Raw genomic sequence first — 23,684 nt, 5'->3', positions numbered from 1 at the left:
AGTTAATAGCGTTTTTCTTAATGTATAACAATGGAATAAACAAAAGATAGGTACATAGTAGGGGAAATCATAAGTGGAAGTACTTTTGACTGTCTCTCTGAACTGGGAAGTTATTTCTGTATTTTGGGCAGTACATAATGTAGTAATTCTGTGAATGTTGTAAGATGCTTTGGAAAAGCCCTATGCTGTTTCAATTCAGATTTTTTAGTTGCAGAGTTAGCAATAATTGTGTAGCAGTATGTGAGGGAGCCATCTAGGAAGTCACTCTGCAGAAAACAATTTGGTGTGACTGGCCTAAAATTTAGGAGATGATTCTGTCTCAAAGTAGCATTCTTTACATAATATTCCTCTGTTGTGTTTTCAGTACTCTGTTAAACTTGAAAATTGGTCATTAGAAACCAAGCAGAAATAAACTTAAAAAATTTCTGTGCTGAACAAATAGTGGTACTAAAGTGACTTCGGGGAATAGAGAATAAAACAGTATTAGCGAAATTATAGGCTCAAGAACAAGAGCAAAATCTTTACTTAGAACAATGCCATTAGGCCCACAGCAAGCTTTTGCATTGTGTAACTAATTCTGCAAATTTTGACCCTTTAGGGTGAGAGTTCTCCCATTTCAAGTGTCTGCTTCAAGGCTGGTTCTATTTTCTGCAGAAGTTTCACAGAAGGAGAGGCCAGTGGCGTGAAAAATCATATTCTTTAAAATGCTTTAATATCTCACAAAAACATCAGTAAACAGAACATTTCATATATAAATATAAGAGCGCATGTGCCCCTTTCTTCAAAGCAAGGCTTTGAAACTTGTCTGTTATGCAAACAAAGTGCTGTTTGCTGTTAAATGAAAATACTGTTCCAAATACCTGTGAGAGAGGAAGTCTTAAGTCTGAAGATGGGGATGTTCGTTACTCTGATCTAAGATAATTCCCAGTCAGTTCTGCTTAATGCATTTCCTCCATTTTCTACTCTTAGTTGTTACATGTGTATTGATGTTTGATGGCAAATTAGAGGAAGTATTCTTGCATCTTCACTCTTGTGACTCTAAGACAGCTGGGCAGACAACTACAGCAATCTGTGAGACCATGAGAAATTTAGAGGCAGGTAGCCAAGCCCCAGTCAGACTGGGCAGATGTCTCAGCCAAGCATGGCCACTTCAGGCTTCTCTCCTAAGTGAAGAAAAAAGAACGAACTGCTAGGAAATGCACCCAGTGCAGTTTAACAAAAGGGGAATAAACACATTTGGACTCAAAGATTTCTTAACTGGTCATATGTATAACAATTCAGAAACACAAGTGAACCAAAATTTCTGAACCTCAGTGTTCTTGGTCAGGAGACATTTGTGAACCCCTAAGTATGTTTTGTTTCTTTGTCTTACGGGATTGATCCATACTGAAAATGAGAGATCCTACCAAATCTGTCAGTTAATAACAGCACTAGCTAAATATAATGCTAAATATTCCACAAGATGAGGTCTTAGTATCTCAAGTTGGCTGTTAAAAATTAGTAGATGTTTTTGGCCTTAATCTTTCCCTGTGTGGGTTCCTCATCTGTAGAGGAATGAATCTGATGGTAAGATTACAATACCATCTGATTTCACAGGAGAGTTGTCAAAGTATATTCATTATGAAGATTTGGACAAATTACTTATAGGTGCCATAAGAAAACCTTTGAATAAATTAATAGTTCTGTCTTCAGTGTTTGACTAGGCATCACATCTGACATGAACTATTAGGAAGAAGCAAAATACTGGAATAGTTTTCCAGTGGGTAATACCTACCGTGTAATGAATGAAGCCAGTACTTCTGGGGGAAAGGAAGCATACTGTTATATAATAGATAAAACTACCATAACACTTAGGCTTGCTCTAACACTTGGATTATGCTTGAGCATAACCTCTTTATGTGCACTTGCTACCAAAACATCTTGCTGTATATACACCTTGTGAGGCAGATGGTGTTAGCAAGAAAAAAATGAAAAAGTGCTAATTAAGAAATGAAATGCATAATAACAGAACTGTTTGCTGGATTTACTTCCTGTATCCACTTTGTACTCATTATTGATTTGCACTAGTTATAAAATGCTATCCAGAGGAATACCTTAAATGAGAGGAAAGTTTTCATGGTATTGTTTTTATACAGTCAGTCCAGTTTAAAAGAGGAATTCTAGTAATTTTGGACTTAAAAAGCAGAATATTATAAGTGGGAGATTGTGTAGATGACTCTTCATTGAAAAGTTAATACAGCAGCCCAGTACATCTGCAAGGAATATTGGCTGCCTTTTTGGAAAAAATGGGGAGCAGAAGGAGCTGAATGAATATTGAAGAAACTATGTTCTTATGGGTGCATTTCTTCATGTGTATGGTAAACTACTTAGGTTGAAAAAAAATTTCAGCTCTTGCCAGTTTTTGACTTTTCAGGGGACAAGATATAGGCATGATTTTTTCTGAAACCTGAAACTTGAATGGAAATTCCTCTTTTTTTATGTTGAACAAATCTTTCATACTCAGGGAATAATATTTAATAGCGGAATTAATACATTTTTTAAGTAAGAACCAAGAAATTGTAGCTTGGTCATCTCAGAAACTCTCTTTGGTACCTGTGGCCATCCCAGAGACTATTTCTCATTTGTCAGATCCCTTTGCTGGGATTCCATTTCCGTGCTAGAAGAGCTTGATACAAAATTGCCAAATGCCCAGTCTCTATTGAATGAGTATTATATGTTTCCTGTGGCAAGGGAGGGGAACTAGTTTACAGGTAACTTCTACAGAACAAGATCATGTTGACTCAGTCACTTGCAGACCAGTTGTCAAATCTGGTGCTGAAATTTTTTAATGATAGTTTCATTTCTATAACCTTGGGAAAATTCCATTAAAATTTCAGAGCTCTTTCTCTTACATGCAAATATGAAGATATGGAAAGAGTAGAGATGAGACAGATGCAGGTTCCAGTTGTTTTGTTATGCACGTAAAGAGAGAAACGTAAAGATAGGAACATCCAATGTTAGCTAAAGTGTAAATGTACTCAGGGTATGGCAGATCAGGATAAAGTGATTTCTGAGTTTGACTGCCTTTTGTAAATGTCTTCCCATCTGTTCACTCCCATGTAAGCTGAGACTGTTAGGTTTCAGTACCTTGACTGTTTACAGTAGCCAAGATGTTACGGAAAAAGCAGGGCAGTCTCAATTTTTTTTGAAATCTAGCCTATCAAAAGGAAATAAAATTGCCTCCACATTCTGAAATGTCATCATGCTGTAGCTGCATTGTGTAGGATGTCTAGCTGTAGAAGACACTGTAGTTTTGTCATGAAAAAACAAAAGATATAAACAGCTGCCACGGAGCTTGTGCTTTCATCTTCTTTCCCTGGAGTAAAACATGAAAGGCAATGTTAGTAACTAAGGAATTTTTTCTGTGTCATTTTGTGTTCTAGTTTTCTTTTAAATGATACCTGAAATTGTGGTTGAGTTTGAGATGAGAAATTTGTGGAGTAATAAAGTGGAAAAGTGTCTACTGTCTTTAATTTGCAGCCTCAATCATACATTAGAAGTAGGAAAAAGTTTTGTATGCTCAGAGTCTTTTGAGATAATGTTTAAACTGCTCCTGGTGTTAAAACACCTTTAGATGGTAGTTCATTTGACTAAGCACATCTGAATTGTAGTGTCTATCAAGTTAAATTGACCCTGCGTTATAGTTTCTAAGACAGCTTGCACAAGGCTTAAAACCGTCATTTAAAAAAGAAGCATTTTTTTTTAAACATGTGGGAAAACACCACAGTTTTGGTGAGGGCTGCTGCAGTTTGTTGTTTATTGTTACCTGATTGGAGATTCAAGAGCTGTGTTTTAGAGTGCTTGTAAAAATCTGTGCCACAAATATTATAAAACATTATAGAATCATTGAATGGTTTGGGTTGAAAGGGACCTGAAAGATCATATAGTTCCAGCCTCCCTACCTGTGCTACAACTAGCCTAGATTTATCAGAGCCCCATCCATCCTGGTGACCTGAACACATCCAGGGATAGGCATTCACAACTTCTTTGTGCAACCTGTTCCAGTGCCTCACCACCCTCACTGAAGAATTTCCTCCTAATAGCCAATCTATACCTACCCTCTTTCAATTTAAAACTATTGTCTTTTGTCCCATCACTGCTGTATAAAAAGTCCATCTCCCTCCCTTTTATAAAGCCCCCTTAAAATACTGGAAGGCCAAAGTGAGGTCTCCCTGCAGCTTTCTCTGCTCCATGCTCTCTTAGTGTTTCTTTATTTATCCCTCTGATAATCCTTGTGGCCTTCCTCTTGATTGGTCCAGCTGGTCTTTCTGTGTCTTTCTGTGCTGCACAGCCTAGAGCTGGATACAGCACTCTGGGTGGGATCTCACCAGAGCAGAGTACAGGGACAGGTCACCTTGCTTGACCACCTGACCATGTTCATGCAACCCAGGGTGCAGTTGGTTTTTTGGGCTGCAGGCCCACGTTGCCAGATCAGACCCAGCTTTTCATCAATTCAAACCCTCAAGTTCTTCTCAGGGCTGCTCTTTGTGAGCTTCCCACTCTGTACTCTATCCAGGCTTGTCCCGACCCAGGTGCTGCACCTTGGACTTGTTGAATTTCATGAGGTTCTCTTGGGCACACTTCTCAAGTTTGTCCATATCCTAGTAGATAATGAATTAAGAGTCTTAAGTGTTTTATGAAGTTTTGGGATTTTATGTCATATTAAGTATTACATGATGAATATATGTAGCTTTCTCCTAGGCTAGATTTTTCAAATGGAAGAATAAATTCAAAGTTCCCTCATCCCTCAAAACCACTGCATAAAATGGATATGTTCCATGAGGCAGTAGGGACCATGGTGGTTCTTTTAGGTATCTTTTTAATAAGAAGAACCAAACTGGAAGGAAGCCAGGCCGTCTGTTATGAACACAACACACAGCCTAATACAGGGTAGTGAATTCTCATTGTGGCTCTACAAAGCGTTAATGAAGTTCTAATTTAAAAAGCAAACAGAAAATCTCTACATTGCACCACAGGGACCCAACACATTTTATCACATTGTATTGTGACTAATATTAATATTGTTAATTAACAAGCCTTCTTGAGATCTAGGAATATTATGGCAACAAGTTTCTATTTTTTATTAAGACTGCCTAATGTTTCTCAGTACCTCCAAACAGATGAGCAGTGAAATGGAATAATCTGAATTACCTACTCATTTAGAAGATCAAAAAAGAAAATTTGTTTTTCCAATAATTAAAATAAGTACATCTGAATTTAAAACCCTTTTTTTTACTTTAAAGTCGGGACACAGAAACTTGCCATACTGAAAGACAGAAGCATAACTGGATCTTCTTAAGAGCGACCAATATTTATCTTCAGAGGAAAATGAAGTTTAGGCCACTTCTCAGTGAGAGATCCCACATTGGGGTTTTATGGGATTTAACTAATGCATTTTGAATTCATACCACTAATTAATTTGTCATAACTTTCCTTCATAACTCTGCATAGACAGTATATAAGTGACTACATATTCCTTTGCCTGTATAAATCCATTGTCACTTGGCTGTATAGATATTTCTCCAGTACTCTACTTGCACACAGGACTTTCTGCTTGTGCTTCAGCACCTAGTTATTAAAAAATACTAAATGGAATAGAAAATCTAAGCATACAGAAAGAAGGTGATCTCTTTCTCCTTGGATAGCACTTAGGAGTGGCTCTGCTAGTTTGATATTTAATGTCATGGTTGGTTTTAGTTTTTAGTGAGGCTACTACTTTCTTACTGTCTTTGTAGTTTATAAAATAAATTGTTTTTTAAAAAGCCAAAAAAGCTGAGGCTTTCACCGTTATAGACTGGGCAATATGTGTGAAGTTGTTTGAATTAATATATTGCAAAAATCTGTTTTAAAAAAGTTTAGCTCCTTTTCAAAACTTTTTCCTCTTCATGTTTTTGATACTGGAATAACTCTTTTCTGAAGTGGTACTACAGAGGAGGCACAGAGGCTCTTCTTTGTTACATGTTGTATCAGTCTAACCTTCAATGTCATATAATGAAACTGTGTAATCATCGTTTCATTGCTGTGTGGTGTCAGTAGGGTGCTCTTTAACTGTCTGTTTTCATTACTGAAATTTGCATTTCTTTAAGTACAGCCTTAATCAGATTTTGTCAGTTCATAAAACATGGACAATACTTGATCTCTCCTGGTCTCTTCCTGTGGTTCATAGAAACTTGGTGCAACTAGATAGGAAAGATTTTTTGTTAGAGATTGTTTAGGACTGTTCAGTGTCAGGCAGAGCCCGTGTTCTGTGGGCCTTCTGCGTATGCCTGTTGTGTAATTGCCTGTCTGGTTCATGTGGTTTGTCGTTACAGGCTAAATAGAATTGTTGATTTTGTGATAGCAGCTTAGTGGTTTGTTGATGGAATATAACAGCAGCTATGTATGTGTATTGAAACTATGCTCTGAGGAAATCACAAATGTCAAATAATTTTTCTATGACTTACCAAAGTTTTCACCTACGCTTTTTTTGAAGATATTTTTTAAAACAAAAAGTCATGAAAGTGTTTCAGTTGTCTTTGTGTATGTATAAATTAATATCTGTGGTTTTGAAGATAAACCATCTAAAAAGCAACCTTATTTAGGCTGATTGCTGTTTTCTAGTTCGGCTGCTGAATTGATCACCTACATTTGCATAGGTCCAGAAACAACAAACTCTTACCAGAGCAGTGGATATACAGAGCCTTTTTTGGTCCATTTTTAAAGGTTGGGTTTTCCATGTTCTTTTGGACAGGTTTAATCACAAATCATTTTTGTATATTTGACATTTTTGCTGCTTTTGCTTTTGCAGGTCCAATGATGCATCAGCAGCCTCCCTCCCAGCAATACAACATGCCACAGGCAGGTGGCCAGCATTACCAGGGGCAGCAGCCACCGATGGGAATGATGGGCCAAGTTAACCAAGGAAATCACATGATGGGGCAGAGACAGATTCCTCCATACAGGCCACCACAGCAAGGTAGGAATTCACTTCAGTCTTTTTGCATTGATTTTAAATAACCATGTTTAAAACTATTTTACATCTCTTTCTTGCTTACACCAAATTTCTATCAAGTCATTTGGTGTCACAGACTTTGCATACTCTTTTTGTTACCCATTTTAAGGGTGGTTCTTGCAGCAAGAGATTACTGCTATCACCATGAAGTGTGAAGACAAGTTTGTTTTCTTTTTCATTTGATTCTTTCTGACATTATATGGTCTGAAATTATGCATCTCAGTTATACTGATGCAGAATTCTGTTTTCATATTTAAATGATAGGTACAGAAAAGGAGCAGAATACCTGCTTGGTTCTGGATTCATTCAATTACAAAAAAGGAAAAATGTTCCATGATTTTTGTTATCTTTTTTTTTTTAGTCCTTTTCAACAAGGAATAATTTTATTTTTAACACTCTAGTCTGTTATACACATATTCCTAAAATGAGCTCAGAACTGAAGTTTGATATATATAGTCTCAGTCTAGTGCAGCCAAACAACTGTGTGTTTGTATTTGTAGATAGATACATTTACTTATTTTTTTTAACTAAACCAGATTACATATATTGTCTGTAATGCAACAGTATGGGTGGGGAGTACATTTGAGAAATATTTCTCATACTAAAATCAGAAATTAGCAGGCTTTATAACAGAGAAAACAAGTTATTTACGTATTGACTGGTTGTGGTTTTTCAGGCCCACCACAGCAGTACTCAGGCCAGGAAGACTATTATGGGGACCAATACAGTCATGGTGGACAAGGTCCTCCAGAAGGCATGAACCAGCAATATTACCCTGATGGTAATCTCTCATAAATGTTAACTTTCCCATTTTCTATACCTGCCCAATACTAATGTAGTCATATGCCCAAAATTAGGTGATGAGGCAAGAATAGTAATTGGATATCATACCTCACATTTAAAAACCTTCCAAATTCAGAATTGTTACTACATTTAAGTTACTTTGACTAGTTAAATTTGCAACTTAAAGCATGTAATTTGTATTACTCCCATTTGAAACTCTTAAAAACAGTTTTAGGATTTCAAAAGAATGGAAATAATTTGTTTCTCTCAAAGAATGGAGAATTCCTTAGCATATCTAATATAATTGAGATGAATTTAAACAGTCATAACTTTATTATCAATAAGAGAGGGGACGATATCCTTTTATTAAAAATTTTACTGAACTGAAAAAACTTGCTAAAAACATGTGGGTTTTTTCTGTAAATACTTTTTTAACTTAGTGTTTCGTTTTCATGTAAGTCGCACAAATGTGTTATTGCTGACATGGTATGGGCCTCAGTTTAACATTTGTATAGGAATAAAGTGGTCCCTGCCCTGAGGATATTGGAAATGTGAATCCTCTTTAGATGTCCCCTCAGTGCTTTCAAGACAAGACTGAAACTTTGAATTTCATAAATCTGTCCTCCTACCTCTTGGAATATGGAGTGCTGAAGACTATTGGATTGTGTTATAAGTTAGAAAAGTTGAAATTAACTTGTTTTCAGGCTGAGCAGAGACTGGGAGAACAAAGATGCTAACTCCTGACTACTGTGATAACCATGTGTGCAACTTCATGGTGTCTTATGAAGCTCAAGAAATGTGGTAGATGTTAATGTTTAAAAATGCATACAAAGCAACTACTCATAGCAAATAAAGGGATGCAAGTCAGTTTTTGAATTTGATTTCCATCTAATTGATTTTAAGGTACATCAAGCCTTATCTGTATAAGCTTACACGTGTTAATTTCTGGAGGTGTGTGTACAGTGTTATTTTACAAGTTACATTAACTGGTAATTATTCAGATTTCATTTTGGAACATTTATGTATGCACATGAACACTAAATTGTTACAGGCAATTTACTCTAGTAAGGGCAGTTTGGTGTTACCATCAGTGGCTTTGTGGCAGCACAGATGACTTCTAGGATCTATTCCTTCTGAAGAATCATCTTTATCATTACCTCATTATTACTCTTATGTAGAACACAAGTAGAATATTTTAAGACTTGTTTTAAGACATGGTTATGTATGCATGTAAGATTCAATCAGTGATGTATTTGTACAGTTGCAGACCTGATGACAAAACCACTGAGTTTCAGAACTGTTTCCTCCTTTCTTTACTTGTATCTAAAAATTTTATTCCAAATTGATACTATTTAATTTCAAATGTAAACAAAATTTTGGCATGTGTTCTTGACCAAGTTTGCAATAAGATACATCTTCATCATCTGTAAGACAAAATATATGTGTGCTAAAAACAACAGGTGGGGTGCTTACTGCATGTATTGGTTTCTTAATCAGAGATGCCTGTAGTCTCTGAGTAGAAAGGTTTGTTTGTAATGAATCTACTCAGGACTGGAATGTAGGAGGAAAAGTTTTCTTAAGACTTTAAGTAGGAATTCTGTTTGTAGGGAAAACCTTGAGAGTGTTGTATTTCTGTCATTCAAAACCAGAATTTAATGTAGATGGTGGTTCATAACTTCATTGAGCTTTATTTGTTATATTTCACACTGCTTTTAGCATATGCTTTTGAATTGGAGATCAGCAGAACAGGTGTTAGACAAAGTATGATAATTGCTTTCTTTGTTCATTCTAATTTAATTCAGGTTATTTACATGTGAAAGGCCTAAATGCTTTCATTTTTTTTGAGTGAAAGATGAAGTACTTCTCCCCCCCTCCCCCAACTCCCCCAACAACGATTATTGGAAGGTTAAGACCATCCCTTACTGTGATGTTTCTAGAACTACTGCATTAAGCCTTTTTTTTCCCCTGTCACATGTTAATTCAATATGAAAGGAAATCATATTAATAAGTCTTTGGCTAATACAATTGAAAATTCTTTTTCATGTATATCCAGTTGAAAATTTTTTTTTCATTTTTCTGAGAAATGAAATATTTTTAGGGTTTTCACTCAGAGGCCATTAACGTTTCTTCCTGTCTCTTGTCGAATTGATGTAGGTCATAATGATTACGGTTATCAGCAACCGTCGTATCCTGAACAAGGCTACGATAGGCCTTATGAGGATTCCTCACAACATTACTACGAAGGAGGTATCTATATACCTTCACACACATACGCACAGACATTCCCTTTCCTCCCCCACCCTCAACGGGAACAGAAATTCTTGCACAACACAACTTATACCCATGCAAAGCTCTTGTAGAATACTAGTTGCTGGCTGTCTTGGAAATGGCAGGGAACTTGTAGCCTTCAGAATAATTTCTTGCAAACACCTTAAATATATAACCACAATTTGCCGTTCTAACAACAGTAAAATGACTAAAACACTCTAGAGATTTTTTTTTTTTACCTCAATGGAAATTTTTATTTTAACATAAATTTGTTGGTTCAGTTATATATCTTTTTGTGTGTGTATATATTTTGTATAATTATAGTGCCGTTAGGAAACAGCTTGCTGATCTTGTGTAGCTAGTCTGTGCTCTTGTAGCTGTCCTTAATTTTGTCTTTTTTTTTATTTTTTTTATTTTATTTAGCATAGTCATGATCTTATGACTGTGGTGTTCCAGTAAATGTAATGCTCGTTTGGCAGAGATGCTGAAAATGCTGCAGTTCAACTTTGCAAAATTGGCTTTAACTGCAGTTTGTTTGGCCGAGTTCCTTCTGTTTGGTTTGAGTTTTCTTTGTTTTGTTCAGTTTTTGAAATCAGTATTGCATTTTCATTTTGTTCTTGTGTTGTTGGCTGTGCATCTTAGAAGGAAAAAAATAATAAAATAGGTATCTTTATGAGTTTTTGCTTTCTTACAATGATCTTACAGGAAACTCGCAATATGGTCAGCAGCAAGATGCATATCAAGGACCACCCCAACAGCAGGGTTATCCACCACAACAGCAGCAATATCCCGGCCAACAAGGCTATCCAGGACAACAGCAGGGTTATGGTAAGAACCTGAGGACACAGACAGCTGTCACAGAAAGGACTAAGAGAGACCCTTGTTGTGTGTTACTCCATCCCAGTTTGACTCTGTCCAGAGCCAGGCTTGGACAGAACAGGTCTGTGCCTGCAGTTTCACTGGGCTGAGACAAGAAAACATAGAAGGCAGCGTCTTTTGGGAATTAGATCTGTTGGCAGTCTGGGAGAGTGTGGTAGCACAGAAAACCGAAGATGACTAAACAGCATTGCAATGGATGTCTGTAATTTAGAAAGACCTAGAAAGATTCTGCTCTTTTCTGTTCTCTGTAGGTGAACATACTCATAAAGATGACAAAGAACCACTTTCATCTGTGGATTTGCCAATTAAAACAGTCTTTTAAAAACTGGTTTAAAACTTCATTCAACATACATTAATCATTATTTTCAAATTGTTGTATAAATCAGCAGAGAAATTACTGTAAGCATTGACAGCACACCTTTAAAGAAACTGTGCCTTATAAATTTGCACTGGTAGTCAAAACCTTCTGATACATGGCAGGAATGAGAAATACTTTGCCACAAGTCCCTGGATTCAAGGAAAACCTCCCAAAAAGGAAACTTAAAGCAGTAGAATGTAATTTTGGTACATTAATTCTAAAAAATTTTATGTCAGAAGAACATACTGAAACTACTGCTCTTATAAGTTTTATTTGCTTGCCTACTGTAAAGCAATATACATAAATTTATGACAGAAGAAGGAACCTGTGAAATTCCATAAATTCCATGTATTTTAGCTTTCAGCTCTTTTGCAGACTTAAAAGCTTAAGCTTTCAGCATTGTGTGTATGTGAGGGTAATTTGTTTGCTGTGTAGATAAGATGTCAGATTCATGTGAAATCCAGTTATGTTGAGACAGAGTTAAGTTTTAAGAGGATCCGCTGAGATTTACCAAGTTCTATTTCTGGTGTTTTTGGATGAATTGAAGTAATACTTGTACCTACATTCTACTAAACATAATATGGGAACAGACTAAAGATCGGAGTAGAGGTCCATGTAGATCACTGCTCTGAACTTTTAAAGTAAAGAAATAAAATCTGACTTATTCAGAAAGTGTAGGTTAAGAAATACTAGAAGAAGAGGGATTAGGAAATCTTTTGGAGCCACTTACCCAACTTAATTTGTAAAACAGAATAACATATTTTTCAGTTTCTGGTTTTTAGCAGGAATTGTTACTGAAGTTCCATTTTCTTCTCTGAAGTGTGTCAATGAATATTCAGAATTCAGCTATAAAGAATTTCCATGAATAAATAAACCCATGTTCATTTGTCAGATGAACACAGCACTTTTAGGATGTCGTATTCTTGCTCAATTTAATATTTAATTACTTTCTAATTTTCAGAAATAAATCAATATCCCAGACATCATTATCAATCTTTAAGGTATTGTTTCACTGTGGAAAGCTGAAACTGCATAGTTCAAGGGGATTTGAGGCCTGAGGAGAATGGTAATAGCTTATGGAGCTTTTCTTCTCCAGGTCATCTTTTCACTGTCTTACAGAGCTAGAATTACTGAAGGAGTTACCAGCTGATGTCATCTTAATGTCCAATGCCTGTAGCTCAAACTAGCTCTCTCTAGCACTGAATCACTGTTGCTGAAAACACATCTCTTTCTTCTGAAGGGAGGGAAACAAAAGTGTTGGTTTGTTTGAAAGAAAAACCCTTCTGAAAACCTGCAGATGTTCAGCTCTGAAAAATAGAGACCCAGTTTTTAAGAGGTGTTGTTAAAAAAGCTAACAGATCCACTGCAGAGGATTCATGGGAGTGCCACTGAAATAGAGAGACAGTACATCTCTCCCAGTGCTGGAGAGGATGAGAATAATTTTGTTTGGACTATTGCTGTACTACCTGATAGTGTTAACATGCAGCTTCCAGTGGAAGACAGACTAAGTCCCTGTGAATAGTAACAGAGTTATACTTTTAAAAGAACTACTTCTTTTACAGACAAAAAAGACTGGAATCCAAGTTTTGGGTTTTTTCCTAACCTTTTTCTGGAAAGTTAATATTACCAAAGGAGTATGGAGTAGAGGGTGCTTTTTTCCATTTCACAATACCTTTTACTGCTTGTCACATCTCACATTTTATACATATATAGCTTGCTTGCCTGACACCCCATCCATGATTGCCTGCTGTGGTGTGAGACTTCACTTTCTGGCAGCACAGTACTGCTGGTCTTTTCAAAAAGTCCAAATGTTAAACATAGCTGATTATCTGGCTGTTCTTAGCATTAGAAAATTCTGGAACTGAAGCAGCATACATCAGGAGACTGCCTTCCTAAATCCTGGAAAGGCCTCATGTTTATAATTTCTTGCCTTGTTCTTCTCTGTCCTGTATGTGGAACTACATGCATTGATACTAAATAATGAATATATAAATAAAAGTAAATGTTTCTGTGGTTGAAGCACAGGCCCTGACAGCCAAGGTGCTTTCCAGGGGGAGGGGGGTGGGGCACTCAGAAGACCTAATTGCATAGTAGTGGTATTTCTTAGTCCTGGTTAGCTGTAAAATTCAGTGTTTTTCCTGTTCTCTTCTTTCCAACATCTTAAGCACTCTTTTTTTGCTTTCTTTTGTTTTTTTTAATTTAATGATCTCCAGGTCCTTCCCAGAGTGGTCCAGGGCCTCAGTATCCCAATTATCCACAGGGACAAGGACAGCAGTATGGGGGATACAGACCCACGCAGCCTGGGCCACCACAGCCACCACAGCAGAGGCCTTACGGATATGACCAGGTATTCTTCTGTTTGATCAGAAAGTTGTGATTCTTACACTTGTTTGATAGTCTTAGGACACTTAAACTAATGAATTTTAAGATATGGTCTTTCAGGTATGTATGTACAATTCTCACGGAGTTTATTTCTTGGTGAGTTTCCAAGAATCATTTATAGGGAATTGTGATTAGTTATTCTCTCCTGAGTTTGCTAAGTTTTAATGCAATTTGGCAAAGTGAGGCCTTCCCAGCAATATTTTTGGACATTAAAAATTAAGGTGATGTGTTTCATAGCCTTATGGTGAATGACTAACATGAAAGATGAGGTTTCTACAATCTCATGGTGGATCATTTTTCATTACTTCTTTGCAGTAGAAATGGTTGAATTTATTTTCCACAAACACAAATCCTAATCATAATCTTCCTCTTCAGTTGCAAAAGCACCTGAGGCATGCAGCTGAGGTCCTTCAGCTACAGAGCTTATGGGGAGACATGAACAGATTTTCTCTGAGCAGTATAAGGGGGCAGTGAACATGGGAAAGAAGTGACCTGAAAATAAACTGCTTCGTTCCTATCACTACTAAGACAAGACTAAAACAAACAAGCAATTGCCACCAAAACTTTAGGCTGGAGTTGTAGTGAAAGGCTCATGTAAAAAAAATGTCTTAAAATTAAAGGATGAAACAGGTTTTGTTCCTGTAAAAGGTACTAACTTGTAGAAATCCAAACTTTTCACTATCAGTCATTCAGAAATGCCACTAAAATGTATACTATCACTTTTCTTGGTATAAATAATGTTAAGATTAACTAAATTATAAACTTGAGGTTCTAATGTTTAAATAAAATTCTGTTATGTCAGTAGAAGATGAGCTGAACTTTCTAGAAAAACTTCTCTGAGGAAGTGAGAATTGCCCACAATTTTGAAGAACAGTTGGCTTTCTTTCTAGAGAAATTAGAAAAGACAAGAAAGAAGGAACAATATCTCTGTGTGGTAGTTTAGAGATGCAGTTACTTTTAATTATTTAACAGATAAAATGTTTATGCACTGCACCAGTGGCTTCCTCTGAAAACAATAAGCTACAGAAGAATTCTTATCTTGTGGCCAGTATAGGGTCAAGGAAACTTAATCACAATTTGCTGAGTTTTTCCAGCGTTCCTTGCAGTAGAGGTGGATAAGCCTCTGTGTTGATAGGCTGTGCTCCTCCAGTTTGTGCACTTGTAAGTTCCATTGGGAAACTCAATTACAGAAGACCTCTCTTTCTGGTCATTCCCATAGGAATTGTGCTGTTTAAATTCTCATCTGGCAGCTGTTGTGAAACTTTTTCATGACTGATTGTTATATTATAATGGAACATAACTGACATTTCAACATAAAACTAAAATGTAAAATACGGCCTTGTTGTGGTAGTACTTTACACGGAATGGTGGCAGGATCAGTTTGGAGCATGTTCACTTCCTAGCACAGTACTTCTTTCTTGCAAGCCTTGAACCCTGTTGTGAAGGATCATGGTAAGCTTATAGCATTGATGCTTTCACCTCTGTCCACCTCTGCAGTACATGACATTCTGTCAAAAGAAATAGGGAATAGCAGTAGGGTGGTAATTCTGTGTATCAGATCTGTGAAATAATTGCCTCCTGTAGGATATGTGGACTGGTTGTTCATGTTTACCAAAATGTGCCTTGGTTTTGAAATACATGTGCCATTATTCTGTAATGCTTGATAGAGTCATAATTTTAGATACCTCTGTGTCATGGTTAGTTTCCTAAATTAGTTTGAATTTCGGTGACCTTGACTTTTTGAAATAATTTTCAAAGTTCAGGTGGGAAGTAATCCCTGTCTTTTTTTTTGATGATGATGTTCTGCTAATTTTACAGCAGCCAAGTGAATATAAAGGTATATTCTTTTGACCAAATTAGGTTTCTGGGCTTAAATTCATGTCTTTGGTCTTACTTCTACATTAGAGCACAAAATATTTTTAGTGAGATGAAACTATACTGGTTATTCATGTCAGTATATAGTTTACTTGTATTTATTTCCACCTTTTAGTATCACGGTTTATTTGGATGGTCTTCCAATTACAGCTTTAAATGCAGGAAAATATGCCATGTGGTCTAATTATGTATTTTGAATTTTTTTTAGGGTCAATATGGAAATTACCAACAGTGAAAAAGTACTCACATTCCGGTAGGCAAAATCTATTAGCAGCCATATTGTCTCTTCAGCACTGTGGACATCTTCCCAAGATGAGAACCTCCCATTCCATCTAGATTTTGGAAAAATCTTGTGGCTGTTTTATGGTATACAGTCTTTATGGGTTAATTGTTAAAGACTGTAGCTTCTCAGAAACTAGTTTCACATCTCTACTCTAGATGGCAATATTGGACAGAAAATCTGTGACATAACAATTTGCAGTGAGTCGAGAACTGTATGTCAAATATACTGTTACAGACTGAGAGGTGCAAACAGCTTTGTATGTTTATGAAGGTTATGGGAATTTAATATTTTTTCCACAGATTTTTTTTTGTAGGGGGAAAGGGGAAATGCACACTTTTTACAGCAGCAATATTTTGTATATTATGTTTTACATGTGGTGAATATGCAAGACAGTACACTACTCGCTAGGCAGGATAACACATCTACTGTTAAAATGGATAGGGGCATGGTAAATGCTTGATTGTATTAGTCTCGAAATGGTGTACAATAAAGATAACAGTGAAAAGATGGAGAGCATTCTATGTCACTGATGGGGTCACATACAAAGATTGAGAATCCCAGTTATTTAAATGGGGTCATAATTATGGACAGTGTAATATAGTCTTGTGCAAAGATAAATTTTTTAAGCTTTCCAATTTTTCTGAGTGAAGCGGTTTTGTAAAAATTGTTTCTAACATAGTTTGACAATTTTCTGCGACATTTTTTGGGTAACAAGATAAACGTTTGGGTTTTATTTCTCAAGTGTTTTGTCAGAGCTTTGCATAAGCAAGCTGTAATCCTTCTTAATAATTGCAATAACAAAGAAAATGACAAGTGTTAATTTTACTTGGCTTGAGTATGCAAAGAACTTGAAAAAGAATATGGAGAACAGGACTGTATTGTATAAGTGTATTTTAACGTTTAGTTGAATAATTTGTATGTATCAAAATAGCCTAGAGGACTTTGTAAAACCTATCTAAACTTTTGTCATGGTTTAGGAATGGTGTCCCCCAATTTTAGTCTTCCCACTGACACACTCCAAACCACATGCCGCTCACTTGCTCCCCACTCTCCCTCCCCTCCCCTTGTGGCAGGCTGGAGAGGAGAATCGGAGGCAGGAAAGGTAAAGATCAGGCTTGAGAGAACAATTGACTGGAAACAACAAAACAAAGGTAACGCCAACAGTACCAGTGCCAGAGGGTGCAAGAGGTGAAGGCTTCACATGTGGTTGATTGCTCACCACGCAGAGCCTGTTCCACCCCATGCTACACAGCCTGGAAGGGTCCCCTAGGAGGGTGCCCTGAAAATGAGGTGTCCTCTCCTGGCTACTGCAGAAATTAACCCCGTCCTGGCCGGAACCAGGGCAGCTTTCCTAGCTGGGAGTTAATAACTTTAGAAAAGGGGCATTTTTGTTTTTGCCTGTTTTTCTTATTGGTTAACATGAGACCAAGGGGATGTTTTATAACATTAAGTATAAAACCTGTTGGTGAGGCAAAAGCCAAATTTTCTTTGGAACTGCATTAATGCTTATAGAGTTGCATGTGTGAGAGAGGCAGCACCTTGATCAATAACAACAGTACACAAAAAAATTGTTTTTGAAACTGCCCTACAACTGTGTATCAGATAAATAAATGGATATTCTATTCTGCAGAAATATATGCATTCAGGAATCCCTTGCAACTTTTATAAATGATAAAACCTAAAATTAACCCAGGAGTAAAATGATATTTTGTGTTTTTTCAGTTTGCAATCAATGTTCAGGGGGATAAAAACCAACTCGTGTTCATAGTATGTGTGACATTATATATGGAAGACAAGATTTTCAATTTGTGTATCCTTTTTAAAAGGAAAACAGTCAATAGAAAATACACATCAAGGTTTGAACAGATATGGCATGAGGAACATTATTATGAATTAAAATCTTGTAGGTTCTGTGCCAATTTTCCACCACTGTGTACTTCATTGCTATTTAAAACTGTACTCCATCAATTCTAACGGAAGAATAAATTATTTGTGATTTTAATTTTCTCATTTGTTTCTTTAAATTAGATCCCTATCACTCTGATGTCTCATCTGGAGACTCTGCTGTGGGTTTTGATTTTAAAGATGTTTGGCCAGAATAACCAGACCTTATTTGCAGTCTAGGACTTTATCAAAATTCTCTTGCCATAGCCAAGTTAATTAGAATTAACTGTTCAGTAATCAGCATGTTGTGTAGGTTGTTTGTTAAGAAATTCTTTCTCTGAAAATGAAGGTCCATGAGGCTATAATCAAGATGACTGAATTAGATAAATGAGTTGACGAGGCAAAAATGTGTTGAACCCAACCTGGTGTAGATACGTTATCTCATTTGAAATAGGCTCAACTGACATTAAGAAATAATTTGTCTTGCCAACCCATCTTCTGTTGTCTTATTCTCCTTTTTAATGGAAACTAAAATTGCAGTTTTAATAAGCAGAATTTCCTCCAGGGTTTCCCTCCTAGAGACTACTGCATTTGCAAGGTTTAATTGTTTTATAACAGTCCTGTTTCGTAAAACTTTTTAATTGGTGGTGACAAAAATTACCTTATTCCTCTGATACTATGCCAAAAGAACAACTTGAGAGGAGATAGCTCCACGCAGAAGTATTTCTACTAAAACTATATATTAAAAAGGAACGTGTGTTCCCTAAACAAAAGAAGAAGCAAAAGTGCATGACAGGACCAGGAGAAAATGGCAAGATACAAAGTTCATTTTAGTAAGTCTTCCTCATTAAATAAAATTCAGCCAACAGGAAATTAGTAAAAAAGGTGCTGCAACTGGCATTTTACATTCAGAATATAGAAAACAAGAGGGGGACTGACATACCAAATTAAACACATGAGCAGAAATAATAAAAATATTAAAAGAGTAAAGAGGAGGGGTTAATGCATTCCGTGACTTTTAGTTATCAGAGGGTTATGATTTTTGCCATTGTATTTTATCTCTATTCAGACTGTATGTCCTTTTCTGCTTTGTGAATGACTTGCAGAAGGAAGAAGCTGGCTCCTTGTATAAGTTGAAACTGACTTCACAATGTTGGCCATAAGAAAGCAAATGTGCTGTTTTATAGGCAGGGTAAATATATCATTTTGCAAAAGACACACTTCCATTTTCATACCTAAATTACTCTAAAATGTGTAAAGTAATTGATTTTTTTTTGAGAAAATGCACCTGATAAGAGGGGCAAGGACTTCAGTGCAAAAATATTGTTGTATTTCTACAGTTTTCACCACAGAGGATGCTAAAAGACTACAATGTGATAAGAAATCAGATTTTAGATTAAAAAAAAGAATACTTAAATTTACAAAATTAAGAGAAACTGTTACTCCAGCAAGTCTAGGTGGAGTTCTGCCAGAAGCCCTGAAGAAGTTCAGAAAAAAAGTAAGTAGCAGGCTTTCCCTACAGGAACAGCAATTGCTGTATCATAAAACAGAGGCATAAGACTGATATCCTGTGAAATGAAGCCAAACAAACCTTCTGACATGAATAGATACCTGGATTAAGTAGTAAGTAAAAAAAAACCAAAAAAAACCCCAACCCAACAACCTCAGCTAAATATGTTCATTTAAAAGAAAGAAAAGAATAAAAGCTGACCCTCAGTCTGGTAGAGTTATAGTAACAGCTCATAGCACAGTCTGATGGAATTGATCTTTATGTTCACAAAGCTGAGGTTCTCTGAGAAGCTGCTATCAGAAAATAAAGCATGGAGTTAAGGTTGACTGTGAAGCACTAGGAATGGGATAAGACAGCAGAAGGGGAGTAGGAATAAAGGCTAAGTATCCCAAGTGATAGAGATTGGTAGTAAGTTATGCTGGACCTCTCTAGGGATCACTGATTGACACTTAAAAATAAATTGGAGAAAAGAATATGTATTTCAACAGCAACATGAGGTGGAAGTGGTGCTACTTAGATTGTGCAGGACTTAAAAGTAGAAATGCAGTGGAACATACATAGCAGAACTTTAGAAATTACTGATGTTTATAAATACAGTACTGGGTGAGATAATTCCTTTTTACTGCCCAGCTATTCAGCTGTCAGGAGTAGTCCAGCAGCTAACACAGTAAAAGTTCTGCTCAGTGGCTGTCAGGAGTTACACAGCTACAAAAATACTCAAAAAGCTGTGCTGTGGAATGCTTAACGAAATACTCTTAATGCTGATAAGAATTCTTTTCAGTTCAGAATTGTTCAACCTGGTCTCTCCCACATCAGAAAGACAGCTCAGGTGAGAGGTAAGTGGGTAACAAATGGCCAAGGACAAATATAGTGTGTTTGGGATTATTTCACATGTCGGTATGTGTAAACCAGCAGTAAGTAACAGTTTAATTTTTGTAAGGATACAAACAGCATGACCAAAAATTAAAAGCAACACCTTTGAAATTGATAAATGCTTCTTAAGGCATGCAGAACTGCAGACTCAATCTGATGGGTTTAGTAAGATTAAAAAATGGATGGATGTACAATAATGTAAAATTGGTTAGGTTGAAAAGACCTTTAAGACCAGTGAGTGCAACCATTAGGCCAGCACAGCCAAGTCTACGAGTAGCCCATGTCCCAAGTGCCACATCTGTTAAATACCTCCAGGGATGCCAACTCCACCACTTCAGTGGGCAGCCTGTTCCAACACTTGACAACCCTTTTTGATGAGAAGCTTTTTTTAAATACCAAATCTAAAGCTCCCCATGTGCAGTTCGGGAAGTTGGTGAGGGGAGAGTAGGACTCTTGTCCTATCAGCTGTTATTTGGAGAAAAGCCTGACCCCTACTTTGCTGCAATCTCATTTCACATGAACAATTAAATTAGGGCAGATGAAAAACTTAATTTGAAAGAATGTTAAAACCTCATGTTTCACAGCTGTGTGCAATAAGCAGTGTTCCAGAGTGTAGAGCTCTGTTGGTGCCTTGACGGTAAATGTTGGGAGTAAATTTTGATTCTTTTTCCAACTGCCACATTTAGAATGTCACTCTGCAAAACCTGGAAGTAGGCAGCACTAGCAGAAGACTGTTGTATGTTCCAGTATCAAACTGGAGCTGAACTGGGGTAGCAATGTTCTATTTAGAAAGTTATTTTTTTGCTATGGTGAAATATATCTCCAAAATAATGTGAACAGTGAAATACTTACATTTCAGTCTTGCAAGATGCTGGCTGAGTACTTGCACTCAACTCTGTAAAGCTTCCCATGACATAATTTTTCAGGAAAATTCTGACTAATCCAGCGAATGTCTGTTTTCCCCTGCTTGGTATCTGATGATTTTACAAGAGATTTTCTGTTTTCCATACATAAAGTTTTCTAATTTTCTCTTAACTTTTCACATGTTGGTCTTAGGAAATGAAGGTAGTTTGTTATGTCAGTGGCTTCACATAGGTACACCTGGAGGTTTTGGTGGGATGAGTAGTGGGGCTGGAAAGGAAGCTGTTGGAATAGCCAATGCAAGTCGGTGAACTTTTCAGTGCACTGTGTTGTTTTCACTTGCCTTGGCACTTTTAAAACAAATGCTGCAGGTGAATTGCCATATAAATGCTTTTGCATTTTGGTTCATAATTTTCATTTAATCTCAAAGTTAATTTTACACAGCATAAATTCTAATCACCTACTGCAGTTGGTGTTGCCAGAAGTGTGCTGGCATCTTGACACAGGTTCATTACGGATACTTTTATAGATAAATGCCATTTGCGAGGGCAGGCTTGGTAGAAACACGCATTTGTTTTTATGAAATTCAGTACCATCAGTTGTACTTCCTGATGCTTTTAGCAAATTTCAAATTAAGAATTGTTGGTCTCTAGTATTAAGTTGCCACATTGACATTTTTCCACATGTAGCTTTTCTCAGCCCAGAGCCTTTAGACTTTCTGTCCACAGGGCTACAATGTAAACAAGTGCCACAGTTCTTAGAGTATCTTTCTAAATGCTAATTATGGCCTTACTTGTTAAGGTAGTTTTTTGGCAAGTTGATGCAGTGTCAGTCTCAAAGGTTAATGATCAGAATCTCTGTCTCTCTCTTTTTTTTTCTTTTTTTTTTTTTTTCACCCCAGCAAGGATGCAGATTATTTAAGAGCTAGCTCTTGTTTGAGCGCCTGTATCTATCTGCTCACAACACTGTTTCCAGTTTGGCAGAAATGTTTGCCATCTATCCTAGAACGCCTTCTTAGCTTACTGGTGTGTAAAAAGGGTTCTGCCTATAAACACCAGAGTTTCTGATTTCAGAAGCACAGAGATCCAGCCCATCTGAGTATGACAAAGTATTTGCTAGAGTGACACTGGCTTAGGATTTATTTCCTACTTCAGTGTCCATGTAGGTTCAGGAAGAGTGCACGTGGCAAACCTGAGGCAGCATGAAGGTTTCTGTTGTATCCTCCAGCGTTTTTGGCTGATGGCAAGAGGTTGATTTTAGGACCAAAATAGATATGTGGTGAGTACGAGGATATCTGTCATGGCTACAAGCACCCTGTGTCCGTGCAAACATGTCTAATGGAGCCTGTGTTCATTGATGCTTCTTACAGCTGCTGCTTGTTACAGTCTTGCTGTAAAGACAGCACTGATACTCGATTGCCTCAGAAGCTTAGTTCTAAGTTGCCTGTGCTATTTGCCCATCAGTTTCACATTGCTTCACGTTTTCTGCCTCTCTGGCTGCAAAAATGAAGGCAGAAAGCAAGAGTCTTATGTGAGACTGCTGACAAGGAACTTGAGACTAATTGATTTGACTGCTTCAGTAGTTCTTTTGACTGTTGAGAAATCTGGAGTTTAAAATGTGGCAGACCTGAGATCTGCGGGCCAAGCACGATGGGGGTGACCAGCTGTCCAGGATTTTGTGATACTCTGCTCCATTATCACTGTTAAGGTGACCACTGGCAGCAGCTGGTACTTGGCACTTGGCTGCACCTTCAGCTTGTATCAGCTGTTTGGTAAGAGTGAGCTCGTGGGTCAAAGCACCTTTTGGGCTGCTGCTTTTCACTGAGAGTTGTTGCAGGAGGATGCTGGAGTGTGCTGTGGTGCTGGTGATTGTGGTTGTGTGGATCAGCAACAGGCTGATCCAATCGCTCAGTAACATGTAGGCTATCCCACGTCATGGCATCAGTAGCAGTTTGTATGTAGAGATGAGTATTCAGAAGCTCTCTCCTTTGCTGCTGTTTCTCATACAGCAGTGGGACCATGTTGGCCATCTGTAGTAAGCCACGACAGTTTACCTTTTGACTATGCTCATCTTCTGGAAGGGTAACAGGCAAAACTCTCCTGGATGTCTGACGAAGATGAAAAGGCAGAATTGCTGCTGGAGGTACTGGGAGATATCTGTGACATGGTGTGTGTTTTGAGGGTGCTTTCTCCATTGTTGTGAGTAGGCTCTGAGCCCAAGAGATAGCTATGGATTAGTGGACTTAGTTTATATTTGGAAGCAGGGCCTCTGGGTGAAGATCTCTAGTGAACTGCTCCCTGAGTTTCTAAAAGATCAGGGCATCTTCCAAGCACCAGTGCATGTGAGGGAGAGGGTCCCCAAGAGGTTTGATTCTATTGCTCACTGACCGATGACTTAGGAGTGGGAAAGTCTACTGCAAGGAGGATGGACAACTAAATCTGCCTTGGCAAATTTTGCCTGAAAAAATCTGTAAGGTTGTATGGAACCTATCCCAGCACTGAGTCCTCAATTTTTGGCACTGTGAGCACCTGTGACTCCATCAACAAGAAGAGTTTGCTACTCCTTTTATATGAGGATTCCTAGATTTTCACAGATCCGCTGACTGACCTCACTGGCCCAAACTGGGACACCTTTCTTTCCACCATCTTCTGCAAAAGTAGATCTTGATAGTGGGAGGGACCAGTACTGTTTTCTCCAG

The 23,684-nt window shown here is 37.3% G+C and overlaps 1 protein-coding gene across 4 annotated transcripts in view; it reads left to right on the top strand.

The window, feature by feature from the left end:
• Positions 1-17,860, top strand: part of SS18 (SS18 subunit of BAF chromatin remodeling complex) — a 42,686-nt gene extending 24,826 nt beyond the window's left edge. For 2 of the 4 annotated variants that reach the window (XM_064435637.1, XM_064435646.1), the window contains exons 6-11: positions 6,827-6,994; positions 7,707-7,811; positions 9,968-10,060; positions 10,787-10,909; positions 13,532-13,665; positions 15,784-17,860. In XM_064435637.1, coding sequence (XP_064291707.1) covers positions 6,827-6,994; positions 7,707-7,811; positions 9,968-10,060; positions 10,787-10,909; positions 13,532-13,665; positions 15,784-15,810 — 650 coding nt within the window. In that variant the 3' untranslated portion in view covers positions 15,811-17,860. The remainder of the gene's footprint in view (positions 1-6,826; positions 6,995-7,706; positions 7,812-9,967; positions 10,061-10,786; positions 10,910-13,531; positions 13,666-15,783) is intronic. The other 2 variants (XM_064435656.1, XM_064435661.1) reach the window with 2 other exon arrangements.
• Positions 17,861-23,684: the final 5,824 nt, after the last annotated feature.

Source organism: Passer domesticus, chromosome 1 (assembly GCF_036417665.1).
Source record: "Passer domesticus isolate bPasDom1 chromosome 1, bPasDom1.hap1, whole genome shotgun sequence".
Classification (NCBI taxonomy): domain Eukaryota; kingdom Metazoa; phylum Chordata; class Aves; order Passeriformes; family Passeridae; genus Passer; species Passer domesticus.
Note: the sequence above shows the minus strand (reverse complement) of the source record. Positions and strands in the feature narration are given on the sequence as shown.